Source organism: Gaeumannomyces tritici, assembly GCF_000145635.1.
Source record: "Gaeumannomyces tritici R3-111a-1 unplaced genomic scaffold supercont2.2, whole genome shotgun sequence".
Lineage (NCBI taxonomy): Eukaryota > Fungi > Ascomycota > Sordariomycetes > Magnaporthales > Magnaporthaceae > Gaeumannomyces > Gaeumannomyces tritici.
Window position 1 is genome coordinate 2180771 of NW_008804546.1, and position 19894 is coordinate 2200664.

The following is a 19894-nucleotide window of genomic DNA, read 5'->3' on the forward strand; positions in this document are numbered from 1 at the left end:
TGGTGGGAAGGGTTGTGCCGGCGCCTGGGTCGGGAATGGCGGGTGAGAGGACTTTATTTTAGGAAGGGACTAGTGGCGTGCATGACAGTGTGACCGTGGTTCCGAGAGGGAAAGAGCAGCTGGCCGAGGTTTGCCTGCCCCGAAAGGGGAAACCAACCCGCCTGGCTCGAAGCGCATGGGCCCCTGATACCTAGCTCACCGATAGGACGCGGATGGTCGCCATGCAGGCTATATGGCGGAAAGGCCCTGGATACATCCGTCTACTGCAACGTATGGCCAATGACCGACCAAGTTACTGCAAAAAGAGGCTACAGGCGGCGAATAAGTAGCAAGGCTTCTGGCTGCGGCCTGCTGATACTTGGCCTGCTGATACTGGGCCTGATTGGACGGGTAAATTGAGGGTCCAAATCAGGGCTGAAGGCAGCTTCTACATGCTTCCTCCACCGAATCTATATTACAGGCAAATTGCACACCATTCTGCATGACCCCTTCGGTCAAAAGCAGACGCATGCAGGAGCGGTCGGGATCTACGTAGCGATAAGTTTTCGGAATATTGAACGTCGCACCGCGTGGTGCAAGGGGCAGGCCTAAAAATAGGGCTTAAGCGTCGTCAAGAGTGGTGCCGACAGTAGGATGACCTCTCTGCCTTTGCGGAACCCAGGATGGGGATTGAGAACCTTCTTTTATCACGCTGGAGCCCAGTTGAGATCGGAGCCATTCGCAAAGTTGAAGTCGAGACCTTCAATGTCTATCTAGCCGTGGGTTTCCATGTTAGCGAGTGCCCCAAGAACAGATTCCCTCGCGTCCAAAATTGCGAGGGAGTAAGAGTGCTCAAAACTCACAAAATCGTCCCACGTCCAGCTGGTGTCCATGCCAAGCGGCAACCCCTCGGCGGCCGTGCCCCCGAAAGCCAGGAACTTTTCTTCTGGGGTGCTCGTGATCAATGTGTCGGCTTCGTAGCCCTTGTCTTCGCAGCCACCCATGTCCTCAGGTCTATGGGGGTCCAGGCCTGCTAGCATGCTGGCCTCAGCTCTGTCGCCGAGCGCGGTAGAGTCTGGGGCGATACCGACACGAGCTGCCGAGGACCTGAGGAGCTCCTGGCAAGCGGCTGCTTCGTCCATCATGGCCTGGCCCGTCCGCCTCAGGACCTCGTCGTCTCCGCACCCGCGTCGCAGAGCCTCTTCTTGGGCTAGGATCCCGGAAAACAGCACGCTGGCCCGGATGTTGGTCTCGCCGGCGGCGACGCGCCTAATCGCCCAGGCTTGAACGCCCTTGAGCGCTGCAGTAAGCTCCGCCGAGGGCACCACGCCGAGCCCCGTCGCCAATGGCTGTGAAGGCGACTTTCCATGGCCCGTCTGCTGGGCCCCAGGGAGCGACATATCTGCGTTGATGTTTTGCCTCGCGCCCGCCCTGATGACACGGTTGTCTTCTGCCTGCCACAGAAGCTCGAGTCCCAGCGTCATGGAGCACTGCCACGGGAACATGCGATAGGTTCCCGATCCACATGTTGACAAGCGCAGGAAGTCGGCACGCCCAACGTCCTCAGCGTGGGCGCCTTTGTTGTCGTAACTAGCCAAAACTTGAGGAGCTTTCAGGGCCGTCTCTACAGAGACTTTGCGGGAGAAATAGTAGTGCGGGTCTCGCTGGGAGGCAGCCGTCCAGGGGAGGTGCAGGGCAAGGGAAAACAATTGCATGACATGTTCTACCACGAGAATCTGGAACCCAGAGGGCCGTCCGAGGCCCTCATCTCTAAACGAGCCAAATACACGAGAAAGCCCCCTCGTGGCTGTCGTGAGGTCTGCATGCAGCCGCAGCGTTGTGTTGTAGCAGGACTTCCGCCGGAAATCGTTGAGATATTGTACGATAGCTAGGCGAGTTGGGAACGATCTGTACAGGGCGATCTGAACCGACGTCTGCGTGAAGCAGTCTACCGGCCTTGGGTCGGGCAGCGGCCCGACGTTAGGCTCTGCGCCGCCATGGTCTTCCAGGTCGGCGTCTTCGAGATTGGAAGGGGGTCGGGTATCGAAGTCGGACAGCGATATCGCCGCAGGGCCCCCGATGTCCACGCTTGCCTGTAGCGCGATCTCCATGATGGTTGCCCACAACCTCCGCCTGAGCTCGGCTCGGAGCCGAGGCATCCTTGGCAAGTGGTCGGGATCACGGTGAAGGCCCATGTAGATGGCCATTCTGACCACCTCGCCCGCAGATATCCAGACTAGATCTTCCCCTGAGCCGGTTGTCTGCCGAGCCAGATGCAAAAGACACATTGTCTGTATGGTGGAGAGGACCAGGCGGGACTTCAGGGCCGACAAGGGCGAAAGCAGCCAGGTGTGAGCCTCTTGTATCCAGCGCGTGGACAGGCTCCTCATATCGTACGTGTCGTCCTGAAAACAGGCCCCGATGGCGAGGACTAGCTTCAGCTGGTTCACGAACGCCTCGCTACAGCCGGCTGGGTCTTCCCAGTATTTGGAGTAGTCCAGGTAGAAGGTTGGGATGTGCAGGATGCGATAGACGGTCTCAAAGGTCCTCACGTAGGCAGCGACAAGCTGGTCGCAGACCTCCCTGGACGGCATCTCGGCGCTTCCGGGCTCGCCCAATTCGCGGATTCTCTTAGACTTTATCAGGCGCGCGAGAGTTTTGCATTTTCGGATTCTCTCCGAGACCGACAGAGGATGGCCGGGCGGTATGCTGAAAACCTCCATGACAACAGTGAACTACGATGGCAAGAAACTTAGCAAATAGGGAGACAGGGGGCATGAGGCCGTTGATAAGAAGGTGGAAAGTAGTTGTGGGAATAGTACCAGGGGCGCAAGGTGCACCCAGTGGCTCTGGCCATAATAGTGTCTTTTAAACAACTTGCCCTTGAGCTCGTCTGGGTCTTTGGGGGGCGGGTCGACAGCATGAGGAGCGGGCGCGTTTGCTTGGGCGGTGGCTAGGGTTTGGGCCAGACGCTTCTCAAGTTCTTTGACGCGCTCTGTCAAGAGCGCCACATCGGAGTGGCTCGATTGGCTGGTGGATGGCGTGTTAGGGGAGTGAGGGTTGTGGTATAGTTTACTGAGAGAAGTGTCCGTTTCGGAAGACGGCTCAGAAGTCCTCCTCGCTGGGTGCAGTGCCAACAACGGAGCGAGCACCCCTGGAACAGCCGGGGGCCTGACCGCCGACGAGCGTCTCGGAAGCAGCAGTTCGGCTTGGTAGTGGCACTCGGCAGGCCGTTGTGCTCGGATACAGTTTGAGCATGGCTGTACCCTATCGCACTTGACTTTTCGCTTGCGGCAGGTCTCTGATGGAGCAGTCAGTCGGCCGAACAGGCCATCTACTTCTAACCGGCTTCTCGGGAATAACAGAGCATCATTTGATGGTCCGAACGAGGGTCAAAGCCGGGGTAGGACGTAGGTCGGCGCGTGACCTGCATTCTTGAGGCTTACCACAGGTCAACGCCTGACGGCGGCGGCGGCGGCGGGCTGTTTCAGTCGACGATTGCGATGCCATGGCGGCGTCGTGGCTAGGTAATGCTTTGTCCATAATGCCACCGTTTGTTCCGCGATTCCCGGCGCTTCCAACTTGTGGATAGAATAGCTTCGCTATTTTCGACCGATGGTATTTTTCTACGAGGGCGAGGGGAGGTGAATATGACGGGCGAAGGGCGGGAACCCGACTAAAGTCCGAGCCGGTGGCCCACGAGCTAACTCCACCAATAGCAACACACATAGCCCCGAGCCCAGTTAGTCACTAGCTCAGGCCGCGAACAACTTCCAGGCCTGGGAGCCAACTACGTAGCCTCTGAAATGACGCGTTCCATGCACAAAAGAAACGAGGCAAATAGATTGACGCAACAGTCAAGGTCTCGTTTATAGCCCGGAACGCAATGCCGCATTTACCCCATATTATACAGTTGTAGAGACGTCAAAATACCATTTGCACGCTGACAGAGGCGTTCCCTCCTTTTCTAAACACCCGGACAGACGAAAAATGGCGCAAATCCCCTTCCTAGGAAGCTATAGTAGCAGCTGCAATGGGTTCTCCACCACCTTCTTTAGCTCCTTCATCCACTCGGCACCAACCGCGCCGTCAACAACCTTGTGGTCGAAGCTGGCCGTTACGGTGATCTGGTCGTCCCACTGTATGCCCGTGGTGCCATCCTCGTTCTCGACCGGAACTGCCACCTTCTGGGTGCTGCCGACGGCAAGGATGGCCGCCTGGGGAGGGTTGATGATGGCGGTGAAGCGCTCGACAGCCGGGTTCATGCCCATGTTGGAGATGGAGATGCTGCCGCCCTGGTATTCCTCCGGCTTGAGCTTGCCGTCGCGCGCGCGCTTGGCCAGCTCCTTTACTGAAGACGAGATGCTCTCCAGACCCTTGGTCTCGACAGCAGTGACGATGGGGGTGATCAGGCCGACGGGGGTGGACACGGCGACCGACACATCGACCGTGTTGAACTGCCGGATGACGCCGTCGCGCCACGAAGAGTTCACCTGCGGTACCTTCTTGGAGGCGACAGAGATAGCCTTGATGAGGAAATCGTTGACGCTCAGCTTGTACTTGCCCTCAGAGGAGCTGTTCAGAGCCTGGCGCAGCTTCAGGAGCTTCGAGACGGAGAGAGAGGACGAGACGAAATAGTGCGGGTTCTCCGCGATGGACTCCTTGAGGCGGTTGGCAATGGTCTTGCGCATACCGCTGATGGGGACGTCCTCGTAGGGAGCACCAGCGGCGGCCGGGGCGCCGCCAACGGAACCACTCGATGCAGCCTTCCTGACATCCTCCTCGGTGATCTTGCCGCCCTGTCCGGTACCCTTCAGGCCGTCAACCTTGACGCCCTTCTCGATGGCCAGGCGCTTGGCGGCGGGGCTCATGTTGGGTTCCCGCTCGAGCGCCGTCTGCAGCTTGCCGCTGGAGGGAGCGTTGTCGGGCTCTGGGGCGGGCGTGGGCGTGGGGGTAGATGCGGCTTTTGACGACTCCTCGACGTTCTTCTCTTCCTTGGGAGGGGCCTTTGCGGCACCGCCGGCATCCTGCAGGCTGAAGCCCTCAAAAGCGGAGACATCGGTGCCCTCCTCGACAAGGACTGCGATGGGCTGTGGCGGCAAGGATCAGTCAGCTTAGCGGCTCTTGGGTGCTGGCGGCCGAAGCCCCGGACCGGGGGAGCTCCGAGGGGGCATAGACGTACGTTGCCAACCGTGATGTCCTTTGAGCCAGTGTCCGTCAGGATCTTGGCCAGAACACCCTCTTCTTGGAACTCAAAGTCCATCTGGGCCTTGTCCGTCTCGATCTCGACAAGCACATCTCCCGGCGCGATGGAGTCGCCGGGCTTCTTCTGCCAAGCGCCGATGTTGCCCGACGTCATGGTGGGCGATAGCGCCGGCATCTTGACGACGGTGTGCGGTGGGTAAGAGGCGTACCATCTTGTCAGGGACGGCACGACATAGCGCAGGTTGGCGCTCTGGAGGGCACGCCTCCGGAGAACGGGGGCGAGCATGATGGGCAGCGAGTAGCGGGGTCAATTGGGTCGAGAAGCTGGGCGACGACGGCTTCGGAGTGCAAGTGTTGAAGGACGCAGGCCAGCTTTATCGCTTGCTCGCCAAACTCTTACTTGCTCCCAATTTTTTTGAGTCTGGCAACGTTGGGACAGCTCGCGGGCAAACTAAGCCACTTTGGGACTAGTCTCCCGACAAATACCTATCGGCCAGCCACGCTGCGCCGGACCCCCGATAAGCCACAGGAACAGTCCGGCACGCTGCGGTTGAGGTGGGGCTGGGCGGGGGACGAAAATGCACCCGCGCGACAGCCTTGCAATGCAGGTTCCGAACGAGATCAAGCTGTCAAAGATAGAAGGCGCGCCTTAGTGTATGTGTGAACCACGTGAGCAGTGGCAGCATATAATAGCCGTTTACGGCTCTAGCTTCAAGTCTGCTCTGGCGGAATGCAGTGCCTGTATTGATGTTCAATGCTGGGGGCACCTTCGTCTCCACCACTTTTGACATATGCGAGAGTTACCTACCAGGTGGGCACTCTCCCTTGGACTTGGCCCTCGAGCGCGAGCTTGCATCTCGAGCGCATGTCATGGAGGCCAAGTGAACTTCACGGGAGGTAAAGTCAATTCAACGGCTTCCACAAGATGGAATGACACGCAACCATAAATGACAAACAGGGACTCAGATCAGAGCAACCGTTATAGCGGCACGAAACCCTGGCTTTTAAGGTTGCCCCAGCGTATCAGGGGGCGCTAAATCGGGCCCAAGAGGCCTCATGTCGAGCTGGAGCGCAAGGCAATCAAGTGGAGCCGGGTCATAGCAATGGTGCGTCAGCCTGCACGGCTTCCAGAGTGAGAGTGAGAGGCTTCCAGGACCCACATAATTTGGGCTAAGGAACATGGGCCCCACGGGCTCACAGGCCCCATCGCCAAAGGGGTTCGTGTCTTCAACTCGTCTTGTCGAAGCCAGAGTCGCGAGCAAGCACCAGTAACCCTCACAGGCCGACGATTGCTGGACGACGCCGAGTTCCACACCTACCGCGCATCTGGGTCCTGTGATAATGCCGCTGGCCAACTGACCGCTGCCGCCCTGCCGCCGATCCGCGCATGCTGTCCTCGTAATAGGCAAGCCCGCAGCCCGCAGCCCGCAGCTCCAAGGCCTCGGCCTCTGTTGCCCCCCATCCGTCGCCCTCTTGCTGCGGATGGCCTGTCTCTCCCGCCAACCCCGCCTCCCGACGTGACCCGAAGTCCCCCCCGACCCCCATGAGCTCACTCAAGTTCGTCGTGTCGTCCTTGGAGGCGATCGCCAAGGAGGCCCAGCGGAACAAGCAGCTGTCCGAATCCGTCCAGACTGCGCTCGCCGCCATCAAAGAAAGCGACCCGGACCTCCCGGATCCCGAGCTCATATTCGCTCCTCTACAGCTGGCCACCAAGTCTGGCAGCGTGAGCCTGACGACCACAGCCCTCGACTCCATTGGCAAGCTCACGTCGTCGTCCTACTTCTCCCAGTCTGAGACGCAGGAAACCCCCGACCACATCCCCCTGATAGAGCGCGCGATCGACACGATATGCGACTGCTTTCAGGGCGAGACCACCCACGCCGACGTCCAGCTGCAGATTGTCAAATCCCTACTTGCTGCTGTTCTCAATGATAAGATCATCGTCCACGGCGCGGGCCTTCTCAAGGCCGTCCGCCAGGTCTACAATGTGTTCCTCTTGTCACGGAGCCCCGTGAACCAGCAGGTCGCGCAGGGCACGCTGACACAGATGGCAGGCACTGTCTTTGAGCGTGTCAAGACCAGACTGCACATGAAGGAGTCGAGGGTCAACCTTTCCAAACTGAAGCACAGCACGAGCAATGTGACGTTCGGACCCCCAGAGTCTCTCAGCGACGATTTCGATGACGCCGACGCCGTGGACGGTGTCTCGGAAGCAGACCCATCCGAGGCGCATGAGGACAGCGCCGCAAAGCTCACACTCAAAGATCTCGAGCGAATAAAGAACTTTGACGACTCTAGCCTGGGTGACGCGCCAACAAAAGTCAGTCAGGTCAAGCCCGCCAAGAGGCCAGCAAGGTCCATCTCGGAGCAGACACAGGGCGACAGCCCTGCCGAGGACACATCGGAGGCGCTTGACGCCGAGGACGAGGTGTACATACGTGACGCCTACCTCGTCTTCCGCTCTTTCTGCAACCTGTCGACAAAGATATTGCCCCAGGACCAGCTCTACGACCTCAAGGGTCAGGCGATGAGATCGAAGCTGATATCGCTCCACCTTATCCACACCCTCCTGCACAGCAACATTGCAGTCTTTGTTTCTCCTCTCTGTGCCATCACCAACACCAAAAGCAACGAGCCGACAAGCTTTCTGGATGCCATAAAGTACTACCTATGTCTCAGCATCACGAGGAACGGCGCAAGCTCCGTGGACAAGGTCTTCGAAGTCACCTGCGAGATCTTTTGGCTAATAATAAAGTTCATGCGAGCATCTTTCAAGGTAAGCCGTGCATCTTGGTCTGTTTGCTTTGGTACGGCCACTAATCACTTGGTTTCATCTCACACAGAAAGAGATCGAGGTCGTTCTGAACGAGATCTACCTGGCGTTGCTGGCAAGGAAAAACGCGCCCATCTCTCAGAAAACCTACTTCGTCGGCATCCTCAACCGCCTATGCGCCGACCCCCGTGCTCTGGTCGAGGTGTATCTGAATTATGACTGCGACCGCAATGTGGATAACATCTTTCAGACTATCATTGAGGATTTATCCAAGTTCGCCACCGCTCCAGTGCCCATCACTTCTGCCCAGGAGCAGCAGTTTGAGGAGAAGCACTCCAAAGGCAACCTGGCGACCGACTGGGAGATGAAGGGTGCCATGCCCCCACCGCTCTCTGTAAGTCATATCGCGCCTCCAAGCGAGATCGAGTCCGATATTCCTAAGGAGTACGCCATGAAGAGGATTTCCCTGGACTCGCTCGTCGAGGCTCTCCGGTCGCTCGTCAACTGGTCTCAAGCTGGCCGCCCAGACGCAAATGTGCGCGCCCCAACCGAAGGAGACAGAGGGGCGTCCCTGGAGGACATCAGGGAGTCTATCGACCCATCGTCCATAAGTGACGCCTTATCAAGAGGAGACACACCGGCGCTACCGTCGACCCCGGTTATTGACGATGACCCCGAGCAACTGGAGAAAGAAAAGGCCAGAAAGACAGCCATGACGAACGCGATCAAAGTCTTCAACTTCAAGCCCAAGAAGGGCATTGCCTTGTTACTCAAGGACGGGTTCGTACCCAGCGATTCCCCCGAGGACATCGCTCGTTTCCTCCTACAGGAAGAGCGGCTGGACAAGGCCCAGATAGGAGAGTATCTTGGTGAGGGCGATGCCAAGAACATCGAAATCATGCACGCATTCGTCGACCTGATGGACTTCACCAAGCGCCGCTTTGTGGATGCTCTACGGCAGTTTCTGCAGTCGTTCCGGCTCCCCGGAGAGGCGCAAAAAATCGACCGCTTCATGCTCAAGTTCGCCAACCGCTACGTCATGGGCAACCCCAACGCTTTTGCCAACGCCGACACAGCCTACGTTCTGGCCTACTCCGTCATCCTGCTTAACACGGACTTGCACAGCAGCAAAATCGCCAGGCACATGACCAAGGAAGATTTTATCAAGAACAACAGGGGTATCAATGACAATGCCGACCTTCCAGACGAGTATCTGCTGAGCATCTACGACGAGATCGCCTCCAATGAGATCGTCCTGGACAGCGAGAGAGCCGCCGCCGCCGCCTCGGGCACGGTGCCTCCTCCGGCGACGGGCGTCGTGGCGGGTCTAGGGCAGGCCTTCTCCAATGTTGGCAGAGATCTCCAAAGGGAAGCCTACGTTCAGCAGACGGAAGAAATCTCGCTCCGGTCCGAACAACTCTTCAAGAACCTTTTCAGGACCCAGCGCAAGAACGCCGAGATGGCTGGCATGCGCTTCATCCCGGCGACTTCTTTCAAGCACGTGGGCCCCATGTTTGATGTGACATGGATGTCCCTGTTCTCAGCAGTGTCCCACCAGATGCAAAAGACGCTGAATCTGGACGTTATTAAGCTGTGCCTTGAAGGCATGAAGCTTGCCATCAAGATTGCCTGCCTGTTTGAGCTCCCAACCCCACGTGAGGCATTCATCTCGGCGGTCAAGAACACGGCCAACCTCAACAACCCCCAGGAGGTCTTGGCCAAGAATCTGGAGGCGCTCCGTGTGCTTCTCGAGCTTGGATACACCGAGGGCAACTACCTGAGACAGTCGTGGAAGGACATATTATTATGTGTTAGTCAGCTCGAGCGACTACAGCTGATGGCAGGCGGTGTCGATGCGAACTCGGTCCCTGACGTGTCCAAAGCTCGATTTGTGCCCCCCGCCAGGGAGAGCACAGTCGACCCGAGAAAGCCCAAAGCCAAGCAGCATCGACCGCGGGCCAGCGCGGCGCCCCATGGCCTTCCTGCCGACATCGCATATGAAATCGCGTCCGACGAGATGATAAAGAGCATGGACCGTATCTTCACCAACACGGCCACCCTCAACGGCGAGGCCATTGGGCATTTCGCGCGTGCCCTGACCGAAGTCAGCTGGGATGAGATCAAGGTGTCGGACAGCAACGACCAGCCGCGCATGTACAGCTTGCAAAAGATTGTCGAGATCAGTTACTACAACATGACGCGTGTCCGCTTCGAGTGGACCACCATCTGGGATGTCCTTGGCGACCACTTCAACGACGTCGGCTGCCACGTGAACGAGGCCATTGTATTCTTTGCGCTGGACTCGCTGCGCCAGCTGTCGATGCGGTTCATGGAGATCGAGGAGCTCGCTGGATTCAAATTCCAAAAGGATTTCCTCAAGCCTTTCGAGCACGTCATGTCCAACTCGCACAACATCCGCGTCAAGGACATGGTTCTCCGATGCCTGATCCAGATGATCCAAGCAAGGGGCGAAAACATCAGGTCTGGCTGGCGCACCATGTTTGGCGTCTTCACTATAGCCGCGCGTGACCCATCTGAGAGCATCGTGAACATGGCCTACGAAAACGTCACCCAGGTCTACAAGACGCGGTTCGGTGTCGTCATCTCCCAGGGAGCCTTCACCGACCTCATCGTTTGCTTGACCGAGTTCTCCAAGAACATGAAGTTCCAGAAGAAGAGCCTGCAGTCGATGGAGACGCTCAAATCTATCATCCCCCGCATGCTCAAGGCCCCCGAATGCCCTCTGTCGCACAAATCGGCGTCGTCCGCACCGGGCGCCCCCGAGCCGCCTGTCAAGCCCTCTGGCCAGCAGAGCCGGACGTCGGTGGAGGAGGCGTATTGGTTCCCCGTACTGTTCGCTTTCCACGACGTCTTGATGACTGGCGAGGACCTCGAGGTCCGCTCCAATGCCCTCAACTACTTCTTCGAAGCGCTTCTTCGCTACGGCGAAAATTTCCCGCCCGAGTTCTGGGACACACTCTGGAGACAGCAGTTGTACCCGATTTTTATGGTCTTGCGGTCCAAGCCCGAGATGTCCAACGTGCTCACGCACGAGGAGCTATCAGTTTGGCTCTCGACGACCATGATCCAAGCCCTTCGGAACATGATCACCCTCTTTACGCACTACTTCGACGCCCTCGAGTATATGCTGGACCGATTCCTAGAACTCCTCGCGCTCTGCATTTGCCAAGAAAACGACACCATTGCGAGGATCGGGAGCAACTGTCTTCAGCAACTCATTCTCCAGAATGTGTCCAAGTTCACCCCCGAGCACTGGGCCAAGATTGTTGGCGCCTTTTGCGAACTGTTCGAGCGGACGACTGCCTATCAGCTCTTTTCGGCGACTGCGATCAACTCGACCGCGTCCCTTTCCCCGCCACCCAGCGGACTGGACTTTGGTGGGCCCCTGAGCCCAGGGCTGGAATCTCCCAAGCTGGACGAGAAGTCGCTCAAGATTAACGGCTCTGATGCGTTGTCCGACTCGGAGTCTGTCTCGGCCTCGGGAGCCCAAGACGGCAGCCAAGACACTCAGCAACCACCAACGAGCGATGAATCTGGATCCAACTCGACACACACGGCAACAATTACCGCTGCAACATCAATGCCATCGCCACAGCTGGAGGACTACAAGCCGTCGAATAATTTGCAGCAGCAACCTGTGGTTGTGACGGCAGCACGCAGACGCTTCTTCAACCGCATCATCTCGCGCTGTGTTCTCCAGCTGCTGATGATCGAGACGGTGAATGAGCTCTTCAGCAACGAGACGGTTTATGCCCAGATCCCTTCGTCAGAGCTTTTGCGGCTGATGGGGCTGCTGAAAAAATCGTTCCTCTTCGCACGACGCTTCAACAACGATAAGGAGCTGCGGATGCGTCTGTGGCGGGAAGGCTTCATGAAGCAGCCGCCAAATCTGTTGAAGCAGGAGAGTGGGTCTGCTGCCACATACGTGTCCATCCTGTTCCGCATGTTCGCCGACCAGGCTCCAGAACGCCGGGACAGCAAGGCAGATGTGGAGAACGCCCTGGTCCCTCTGTGCAAGGACATCATCAAGGGCTACATCGCGCTCGAAGAAGAGAGCCAGCACCGCAACATACTGGCGTGGCGACCGGTCGTTGTCGATGTCCTGGATGGCTACGCGGCGCTGCCCGAGGCGGCGTTCCGGAACCACGCCAAAGCCTTCTACCCCCTGGCCGTCGACCTGGTCTCCAAGGAGCTCAGCGGCGATCTGAGGAACGCGTTGCTCCTCGTGCTGAGGAGGGTGGGCGAGTTCGAGCTCGGGATCGAGGGCATGGCCTCGTCGAACAGGGGCGGTGGGCACAACCGCAGGGATAGCGTCCTGACCATGTCGACCGAGGGAGGTGGCGCCAACGCGGTCGAGGTCGAGAGTGGGGATGCTAGCAACAGTTTCATGGGGCGGCAGTCTTAGTGGAAAGGCGGAGGTCGGCATAGAGTCGGCCCTTGTATTAGCGTTTTTGACCTTGTTTTGCGCTTGTCGAAAAGCATCAATGGAGGCAGCGACCATCGTTTGGGGTGGGGGTATCAAGCGAACGGCGTAGAGCTGCTGCACTTGATAGACACTGAAGAGTTTGCATTCATTCTTGGCAATCCCTTTTTTTTTTCGCTTCTTTGGGGCAGCCATTGTAAATTTCTCTTATCTTGTTTTAGAAGCCAAGACTTGAGTGGTCGTCAAGGCAAAGATTTCACCAAGTTTCAATCTATGATGTACTTGGATCGTATGGCCCTGATGGCCACCTCTAATTTGCCGTTATGCTCCGCCCCTTGCCTTGGGACAGCGCCCTCGGTGTCGGTATCGCAAGAGAAAATGGAAGCAAGTACCATCCGAGAAGACTCACCCCGCTGTTGCGTGGAGGCAAAAGAATAGTCAAGGAAACCAAGGCCGTTTTCATCTACAGCCACTCTGGCCCGCTAGAGACACAAAAGGGCAACTATTTAGGGTCATAAACATTCGTCACTCATAAGGCTTCGTAAGTCTCTTTCAGATGTTCAGCTCTGCTCTGCCCAAACTCGTCGTAGCTCATTCGACCACGACGTTTGGGGGCTGCGGTATTAGCTTGTTAATCCAGCCCTTCATCTTCTCGGCCTCATCCTCAGCCACCCGCTCCGGCAACGACTCGAGCGTCCTGGTCAGCGTCGGATCGAGCGCCGCGAGCTCCCTGAGGAGGCCCCGCAGGACCTCTTCGGTATACGGAGAGTGCTGGGCAATCCTGCCGGCGCAGACGAGAGTCTCGATATAGTCGACCAGAGAAAGGCGCATGAGGTAGTCGTCGAGGTCGACCATGCGCACAGTGACGTAGTGCAGGAAGCTGTCGGGGCTGGCGCCAGCGGCACGGGCGTTGGGGCGGGGAAGCAGGTCCGGGTGGTAACTGCGCGTAAGGGCGGAGAAGTGGATGACGGCCAGGCGCGGGATGACGCGCAGGATGCGGCCCTGGGCCAGGCTGCGCTGCTTGACGTCGCCGTCGAAGGGCGTCCCCTCGCACAGGTCGACGAGGAGCTTGAACATGTCGCGGTCCATAAATAGGCGGCGCCACAGGGAGCCGTGGCCGGGAACCCTGCGCCGCATCAGGTCCGTCCTGGGGAGGCCGGACGCGAGGGGGAGGGTCACGGGTGGGAGCTCACAGTCCGTCTCGAGGAGGTCCGTGAGCGCGTGGACGCCACGCTCACCAACTTCGACTTGCGGGGCTGAGAGCCAGCATTTCAGGAACTCGGTGACCAGAAGGGTCGAGGCTGCCAGTATGGAGACCTCGGAGGGGCTAGCGGAGGCTTTGCCGAGGATGGCCATGGCGAGCGTGTTGGCCGATGCGGCGGGTGAGCGGAGAGCCTCAACTATGTCGGCCTCGGATGTGATGGTGAAGATTTGAGTGAAGCTGGTAGCCTGGAGCAGCTTGAGGGCAAGACTGCATAGCACCAAGGGGTCAAGTTGGTACACCTTGAGAATTGAGGCCAACTTAGGAAGCAGGCGCGGCATGATGTTGGGGATGTTCGCTTCTGTTTCGGCAAAGCAAAACGAAAGTCAACGCTTCATGTCCCCTCCAGTCACGACGGCTAGGGTCATGGCAGTAGCATTTTGGCCGTATTACCAGTGAGCTGGAGCTCGACGCGGTCGAAGAGCTCGGCGTCGATTGGGGTGTCGGGCTTCTCTGTGAGATCGTCAAGGTGCTTCTCAAGCTCCTCGAGCTCGGTGACCGGAACAGCGTCCATCATGTCGCCCATGGTGTGGTGCTGCGGCACCTTCGCAGCTGGGGATGATGAGGAACAAGTGTGAAGGAGCGAGGAGGAGCGAGACCTCGTCCCCTTGAGCTGGGGATTTGGGTTCAAGGTTGGGTGTCTGCCAGGAACGGCCCGGAGCGATCTCTTGGTCACTCTTTATGCGGGGTGTTTATACCAAGTGACAGCCGCTGGATGAACGGTGTCTCCGCTCTACCTGTGCTTCTAAAGCGGGGTCCAGTTGAGCCTGAGGAAGCCGATACTTTCGGGTACCTGAAACGTTAGCTCTCATTTGCCAGAGCTCTGGCATCCCCTGGTCTCAGCTGGCCCGAGCTTGGCGCCGGACTCCACCCTGAGCCGTCGACTTCCGCCTGCCGATCCCCAAAGCTGAGGAAGCTTGAGCAAAAATGGCAGCTCCTCTAGTCGTGACTCCACCGGCGTTAGAAAGAACGAGCCAGCCAACCCCGCCGGCAATTTTTTCTCTCTGTCCAACTTGAACTCTCCCCCAAAACCCGGGTCAGCTGGTAGGCACGATGCGACAACGACAATTGCGCCCCTTCACCGGCTGATCACATCTCCATCGCAATGTCTCGAGGTGGCGGCCGTGGTGGCGGCCGCGGCGGTCGCGGCGGGGCCCGGGGCAGCCTTGCCAACGTCGCCTGGGCGAACGACCCCAACATCAAGGCCGACATGCGTCCGTCCGAGGTTTTCCCTGTACGCAAGCCCGCTGTAGCCCTCTGGTGAGATGGCAGAACCTGGTGCTGACGTCAATGGCTAGGAATACGTTGTCCCCCGCGCCGCGCCGCTCTCTGTCCCCGAAAAGGCCCAGGTCTCGTCGTACCTGCTCTTCCGCGAGCAGATCCATTCGGGCCCCTTATATACACAGATTCGCACCTGGAACGCCGAGCCCGACGGCCCGCAGCGGACGTACGGCCAGGAGCAGGTCAACCGGCGGTACGGCGTCAAGAACAAGGCCACCGTCGATCCGTTCTTCGCCATGCCCATGTACTCCAAGAGGCTCGAGCCAAAGGAGCGCCCGTTGCCCGACCTCTCCACGAGGCCATTCAGTATGAAGAACCACCTCTTTCCCTCCCTTGGTCTCCGCCACTCATATCCGGGGACGCGTTGCTGACACACTTCCCCCGTCTTATAGTGAAGAGCTTCTTCCCAGAAGAGTTGCACGCGACCCTTGATGGCGACGACACCGCGGCTAGAAGCCGGGGCAAGGGCGCCAAAAAGAAGGTCCTGACATTGTCCGACGTGCACTCGCTGCGTACCGCCGAGGACATCTTTGGTCGGAACGAGACAGCGGAGGAGCAGAAGCGACGACTGGAGGCGCTCGAGAAGGGTGAGGCCGGCGAGGACGAAAACGATATCCTCGACCCCGACGACGAGGAGATGATGGAGGAGGAAATCGACGACGAGTACGAAGACTCGGATGAGGGCGACTACAATGCCGAGGCTTACTTCGACGGCAACGACTACGACGATTACGATGAAGGGGACGACGGTGCGGAGGGCATATACTAATCAGCGGTGGGTTTTCTTCGTTTTTGTTTGGGCCGTGCCGCGAGCGCCGGCGGCGGGCGTTTGGCGTATTTGGGCCATTGGCCATATATGGTGCCAACTACTTGGCTAGATAGATAGCAGCTTGAGCGATCAGTTCCCTGATGGATTTACGGCGGGTATGCTATTAGTTTTGGAAGAAAACTACAAGGAATCGCTGGATGCCGCATGTTCAAAATCCCTCTTGTCTTCGGGCGATGAGGCAAGTATCGTAGAGCGTTTTTTTCGTTACCAATTCCTCCGGCCACCCCGCCCTCTGCCGCCAAACCCGCCCCTGCCACCACCTCCCATGTTCTGCTGCTGCTGGTCGTACCCATAACCCTGACCTTGGCCGCCACCGAATCCTGCACCACCAAAGTTCTGGTTCTGGCCGCCCTGGCCGCCGCCGCCAGCACCAGCGGCGCCGCCACCTGCGCCTCCCTGCATGGCGGCGAACATGGCTGACGGGTCCATCTGGCTCGGGTCCATGCCAGACGCCATCATCTGCTGCATCATCTGCTGCATCTCTGGAGGCATGCCGTCCATGCCGGCCATTGCGCCGCCCATTCCAGCCGCGCCGCCCTGGGCGCCTCCGGCCGCTCCTGGCATTCCGGCCATGGCCATGCCTGGCGGCATGCCTCCGAGCATCATCATGCTGTTGAACTCCTCCATCATCTTCTTGGAGTTCTGTGACATGGCCTCCTGGCTGTACTCGGCCCGCAACTGCGTCTGTTTCTGTGCGTAGACGGTCCAGCTAAACTCGTCGAAGCCGTAGTTGAAGTAGTCGCTGATGTCGGTCCCGGGTTTCCGCCACGGCGCAGCATCCTCGCCCAAGTCTGTCCAGCGAGTTCAAAGTCAGCAAATGCGCCCCTTCCATCCCATATGCTCTGCGCGTCGGGCCCATCGGGCCCTGGAGGCTGCGGCCACGAACCTTCGTCGATGCTGACTTGTGTCAATGGCTTCCCAGTGGGCTTGTGCGTGGGAACGGCGTATGCGTCGAAGTTTGATTTGGGCCTCGCTTGTTCTGCAGGCTTGGCTGACTCCTCCTTCTTCACTGGAGCGGCGGCCTTGGCTGTTGTGTCGGTGGAAGCTGTCCTTTGAGGGATGTTCCTGATCTCGCTGTATTTCGACTGTCTGCAGCGGCATCTGTTAGACCTGATCTCCATGCCATGGCCGCACCGGTCGCAAGTCGGAGTGCTAGGGAACAGGCGCACTCACGAAGGGGGAGCGGCCTTTGTTCCGTCTTTCCTCTCGGTGATGATGTCGATGTCCTGAGCGGTCGAGTTAGTTCCGGTTGGCGGCCTTGAATGCGGCTCGAAACGGGGGCGTGCGTCTTACGGAATCGTCGTCCTCGTCCTCGTCCATTGCGCCGCCCTCATCCTCTTCCTCGCCCTCCTCCAGGTCCTCATCCTCGGTTTTCAGTTCGGGCGCTTTCTCCGCAGCGGGCGCAGCGGCGGCGGGGGTTGGCGCAGGAGCGACCTCGGGCTCCTCAGGCGCGTAGAAATCGTCATCCTCGTCCATTTCAACACTCATTTTAGCTAGTCTCTTCCAGGAATATTCGCCAGTCGTATGGCAAGTAGCTTGATGGTACCGGGAATTGCGCAGATCTGGGTGGTGACGACACTGCACGCGCGAGGAAGAGAGGAAACCTGAAGGTTCGCGAGCTTCGACGGCGCAGCTTTCATTCTTTGGAGACAAGCTGAAAGTGACGGCAGGTCTTCGATTACCTTGGAGGGGGTCCCATTGCTTCCCTGCATTAACCAAACTAAACCCAACTAGGAAGGCGGTCAGTGCTCGTGCACCCTTGTCGCACCGCGAAGACCCACTACTGCGACGCGACTCAATGGCAAAAACCCAAGCAGTCGGGGGAACTGGAGCGCCTCTGGAGAGAAACCGATGCGCTTTGGCAAATGCGACTTAACACGCCCCAAACCACAATCCTCAATTCGACGTGATGGCTCTCGCTCGCTCCGCCAGTGGTCCAGGCGGCTTGAGCATCAACACGGGAGCCGCCAATACCTTGTGAGTGCCCCATTTATTGACCGAGAAGGCCCAGCCGGGTTGCTGCAGTGTGGAGGTGGCCAAAACACAGTTGAGGCACACAGGCCAGGCAAGGCAGCCAGCTCAACTGGAATCCAGTGTGGGACTCAACCCGACTAGCACAACTACTAATGCGCACTCCTCGAAAACCCAAACAAACCACAGTGGAGGCAGCACCAGCGCATCAACCCAGCCTCCAGCTGCCGGCGGTCTCTTCGGAAACTCAAACGCCCCTGCGTCTGCCGCTGCAGCCCCCTCGACCAGTCTCTTCGGAAGCCCAGCCCCGGCCGGCGCATCATCTGCAGGCGCTGCGACTGGCGGCGGCGGACTCTTCGGCGCGGCCCCGATAATCAAGACCCCCCAGGCCCAGACATCGACTGGAATGTTTGGTGCGTCTGCTGCCAGGCCAGCCGGCGGCGGGCTGTTTGGCTCAACAGCGCCCGCTGCCTCTGCCCCAGCGTCAGGCGGCCTGTTCGGCTCGACCGCGACAGCCACCCAACCACAACAACCTGCTGGTGGCGGCCTTTTCGGTGGTGCCCAAGCCTCCAACACTACGACTGGTGGTGGCCTGTTTGGTGCTGCTCAATCTTCCAACCCTACTACTACTACGACTGGCGGTGGTCTTTTTGGTGGTGCTCAACCCTCCAACACCGCTGGATCGAGCTTTTTTGGCGGACAGCAGCAGCAGCAGCAGCAGCAGCAGCAGCAGCAGCAACAGCAGCAGCAACAACAACAAGCTGCCCCGGCTCAGGCGACTGGCGGCTTGTTTGGCCAGTCCCAGGCAAAACCATCACTTTTGTACGCACGCTTCCACCTCCAGCCTCTATTGACTTGGATTCCTCACACAAAAACAGACACTAACTTCTGTCTTTCAGTGGCTCATCGCTCGCTCCCACAGCTTCCGCTCCGCAGACACAACCTAGCATGTTCGGCCGCACGATGGGGGCCACGGCTGCGCCTACTCCTGGTCTGACTATGGGTCAGTCCACGAATCAGCAACAGGTCATCCCTGGAGTGCGCATCGACATCAGCAACCTAAAATCGACCACGCGGTTCAACGACCTACAGGAGACGATACAGGAGGAGATCCAGAAACTCGACAAGGGTATCCAGGTTATCATGCAGCAGTGTCACGACGTCGAGGCGTTCATGCCGGCTCATGGCGAACAGCTCGGGGCGATACCAAACGACGTTCGCTTCGTGTCGCGCAAGTACGAGGGCGCCGAGACAGCCTTGTCATCGGATGCGCAGGCGGTCAAGGCCGTCCGCGAGCTCGTCCACCTCGACGCCGAGCAGGCCAAGCTCAGCTTCAAGGCAGTCGACAACCTCAAGCTGCCAGCACAGTACCACACAGCCGGGTTATGGTCATCCAGCAGCGCCGCGGCCGTCCGCCAGCAGCAGGAGGCGACCGGAGGCTCGGGCGGCGGTAGTGGCGACAGCAACTCGGATCTCATCGCTTTCTTTTCGCGCACCGCCGACGAGATGGACGAGCAGCTCAAGCGCTTCCAGCGCAACCTGGGCGAAATCGAGTCCCACATGCAAGCCGTCAGCTCGAACCTATTTGAGCAGCTACAGCGCACTACGGCGGCCAGGAACGCAGGGGCTAGCGGGCCGGGTGGGCCTGAGGATCAGGTGGCCGAGCTGGCGAGCGTCCTCAGCGGATTCGAGGAGAGCATTCTGACTGTTGCATCAGCGGTGGGAGGCGTGAGGGAAGGCGTAACGACACTTCAGCTCGGTGACTTTATGGGCCAAGGCCGGGACAGCATGCGTTAGGGTGTGATGTTGGAGCAAATACAGCCATGTACAAATAATAAACCAGATACCTGTCTAGCCTTTCACTTTCCAAACATCGGCCTTGGCTGCCTCGAATTGCCAGGCACAAGCAACCCTCCCATATACGTGCACGATATTAGGTACGACAAAGTAGCGAACTCTAGAGCGCAAGCTAACCATGGGAAAAATTAAGCGTAAGCTGATGATTGAGCCCCATCGGCTGATATTCTTCTGGGTGTATACGAAGCTTGGCTTCGACGTTGGGATCCGGGAAAGATGACTGGAACACCACGGAGTCACAGCAGCTACGAGCGACGTGCTCAACAGATCAACGGGATTATAGCTACAAAGGTA

At 58.6% G+C, this 19894-nt stretch overlaps 7 protein-coding genes across 7 annotated transcripts; 3 read left to right on the forward strand and 4 right to left on the reverse strand.

The window, feature by feature from the left end:
• Positions 1 to 274: 274 nt before the first annotated feature.
• Positions 275 to 3645, reverse strand: GGTG_03255 (hypothetical protein). Its single transcript, XM_009221034.1, has 4 exons — positions 3426 to 3645; positions 2802 to 3280; positions 843 to 2714; positions 275 to 752 (listed from the first exon to the last, which is right to left on the reverse strand). Exons 1-4 carry the CDS (start codon positions 3520 to 3522, stop codon positions 687 to 689), a joined length of 2514 nt encoding a protein of 837 aa, XP_009219298.1. The 5' UTR covers positions 3523 to 3645; the 3' UTR covers positions 275 to 686.
• Positions 3646 to 3803: 158 nt separating this feature from the next.
• GGTG_03256 (dihydrolipoyllysine-residue acetyltransferase component-pyruvate dehydrogenase complex) lies at positions 3804 to 5681 on the reverse strand. The gene is made up of 2 exons (XM_009221035.1): positions 5162 to 5681; positions 3804 to 5069 (listed from the first exon to the last, which is right to left on the reverse strand). The coding sequence occupies exons 1-2, from the start codon at positions 5468 to 5470 to the stop codon at positions 3996 to 3998; spliced, it is 1383 nt and encodes a 460-aa protein (XP_009219299.1). The 5' UTR covers positions 5471 to 5681; the 3' UTR covers positions 3804 to 3995.
• Positions 5682 to 6406: 725 nt separating this feature from the next.
• GGTG_03257 (transporter SEC7) lies at positions 6407 to 12673 on the forward strand. Its single transcript, XM_009221036.1, has 2 exons — positions 6407 to 7960; positions 8028 to 12673. Exons 1-2 carry the CDS (start codon positions 6728 to 6730, stop codon positions 12381 to 12383), a joined length of 5589 nt encoding a protein of 1862 aa, XP_009219300.1. The 5' UTR covers positions 6407 to 6727; the 3' UTR covers positions 12384 to 12673.
• On the reverse strand, positions 12535 to 14384 carry GGTG_03258 (hypothetical protein). The gene is made up of 2 exons (XM_009221037.1): positions 14056 to 14384; positions 12535 to 13963 (listed from the first exon to the last, which is right to left on the reverse strand). The coding sequence occupies exons 1-2, from the start codon at positions 14186 to 14188 to the stop codon at positions 12993 to 12995; spliced, it is 1104 nt and encodes a 367-aa protein (XP_009219301.1). The 5' UTR covers positions 14189 to 14384; the 3' UTR covers positions 12535 to 12992.
• A 193-nt stretch (positions 14385 to 14577) lies between these two features.
• Positions 14578 to 16036, forward strand: GGTG_03259 (hypothetical protein). Its single transcript, XM_009221038.1, has 3 exons — positions 14578 to 14896; positions 14961 to 15249; positions 15336 to 16036. Exons 1-3 carry the CDS (start codon positions 14768 to 14770, stop codon positions 15710 to 15712), a joined length of 795 nt encoding a protein of 264 aa, XP_009219302.1. The 5' UTR covers positions 14578 to 14767; the 3' UTR covers positions 15713 to 16036.
• Positions 15862 to 17424, reverse strand: GGTG_03260 (hypothetical protein). The gene is made up of 4 exons (XM_009221039.1): positions 17066 to 17424; positions 16946 to 16998; positions 16659 to 16861; positions 15862 to 16563 (listed from the first exon to the last, which is right to left on the reverse strand). Exons 1-4 carry the CDS (start codon positions 17258 to 17260, stop codon positions 15977 to 15979), a joined length of 1038 nt encoding a protein of 345 aa, XP_009219303.1. The 5' UTR covers positions 17261 to 17424; the 3' UTR covers positions 15862 to 15976.
• A 196-nt stretch (positions 17425 to 17620) lies between these two features.
• On the forward strand, positions 17621 to 19742 carry GGTG_03261 (hypothetical protein). The gene is made up of 3 exons (XM_009221040.1): positions 17621 to 17749; positions 17933 to 18565; positions 18643 to 19742. The coding sequence occupies exons 1-3, from the start codon at positions 17682 to 17684 to the stop codon at positions 19538 to 19540; spliced, it is 1599 nt and encodes a 532-aa protein (XP_009219304.1). The 5' UTR covers positions 17621 to 17681; the 3' UTR covers positions 19541 to 19742.
• Positions 19743 to 19894: the final 152 nt, after the last annotated feature.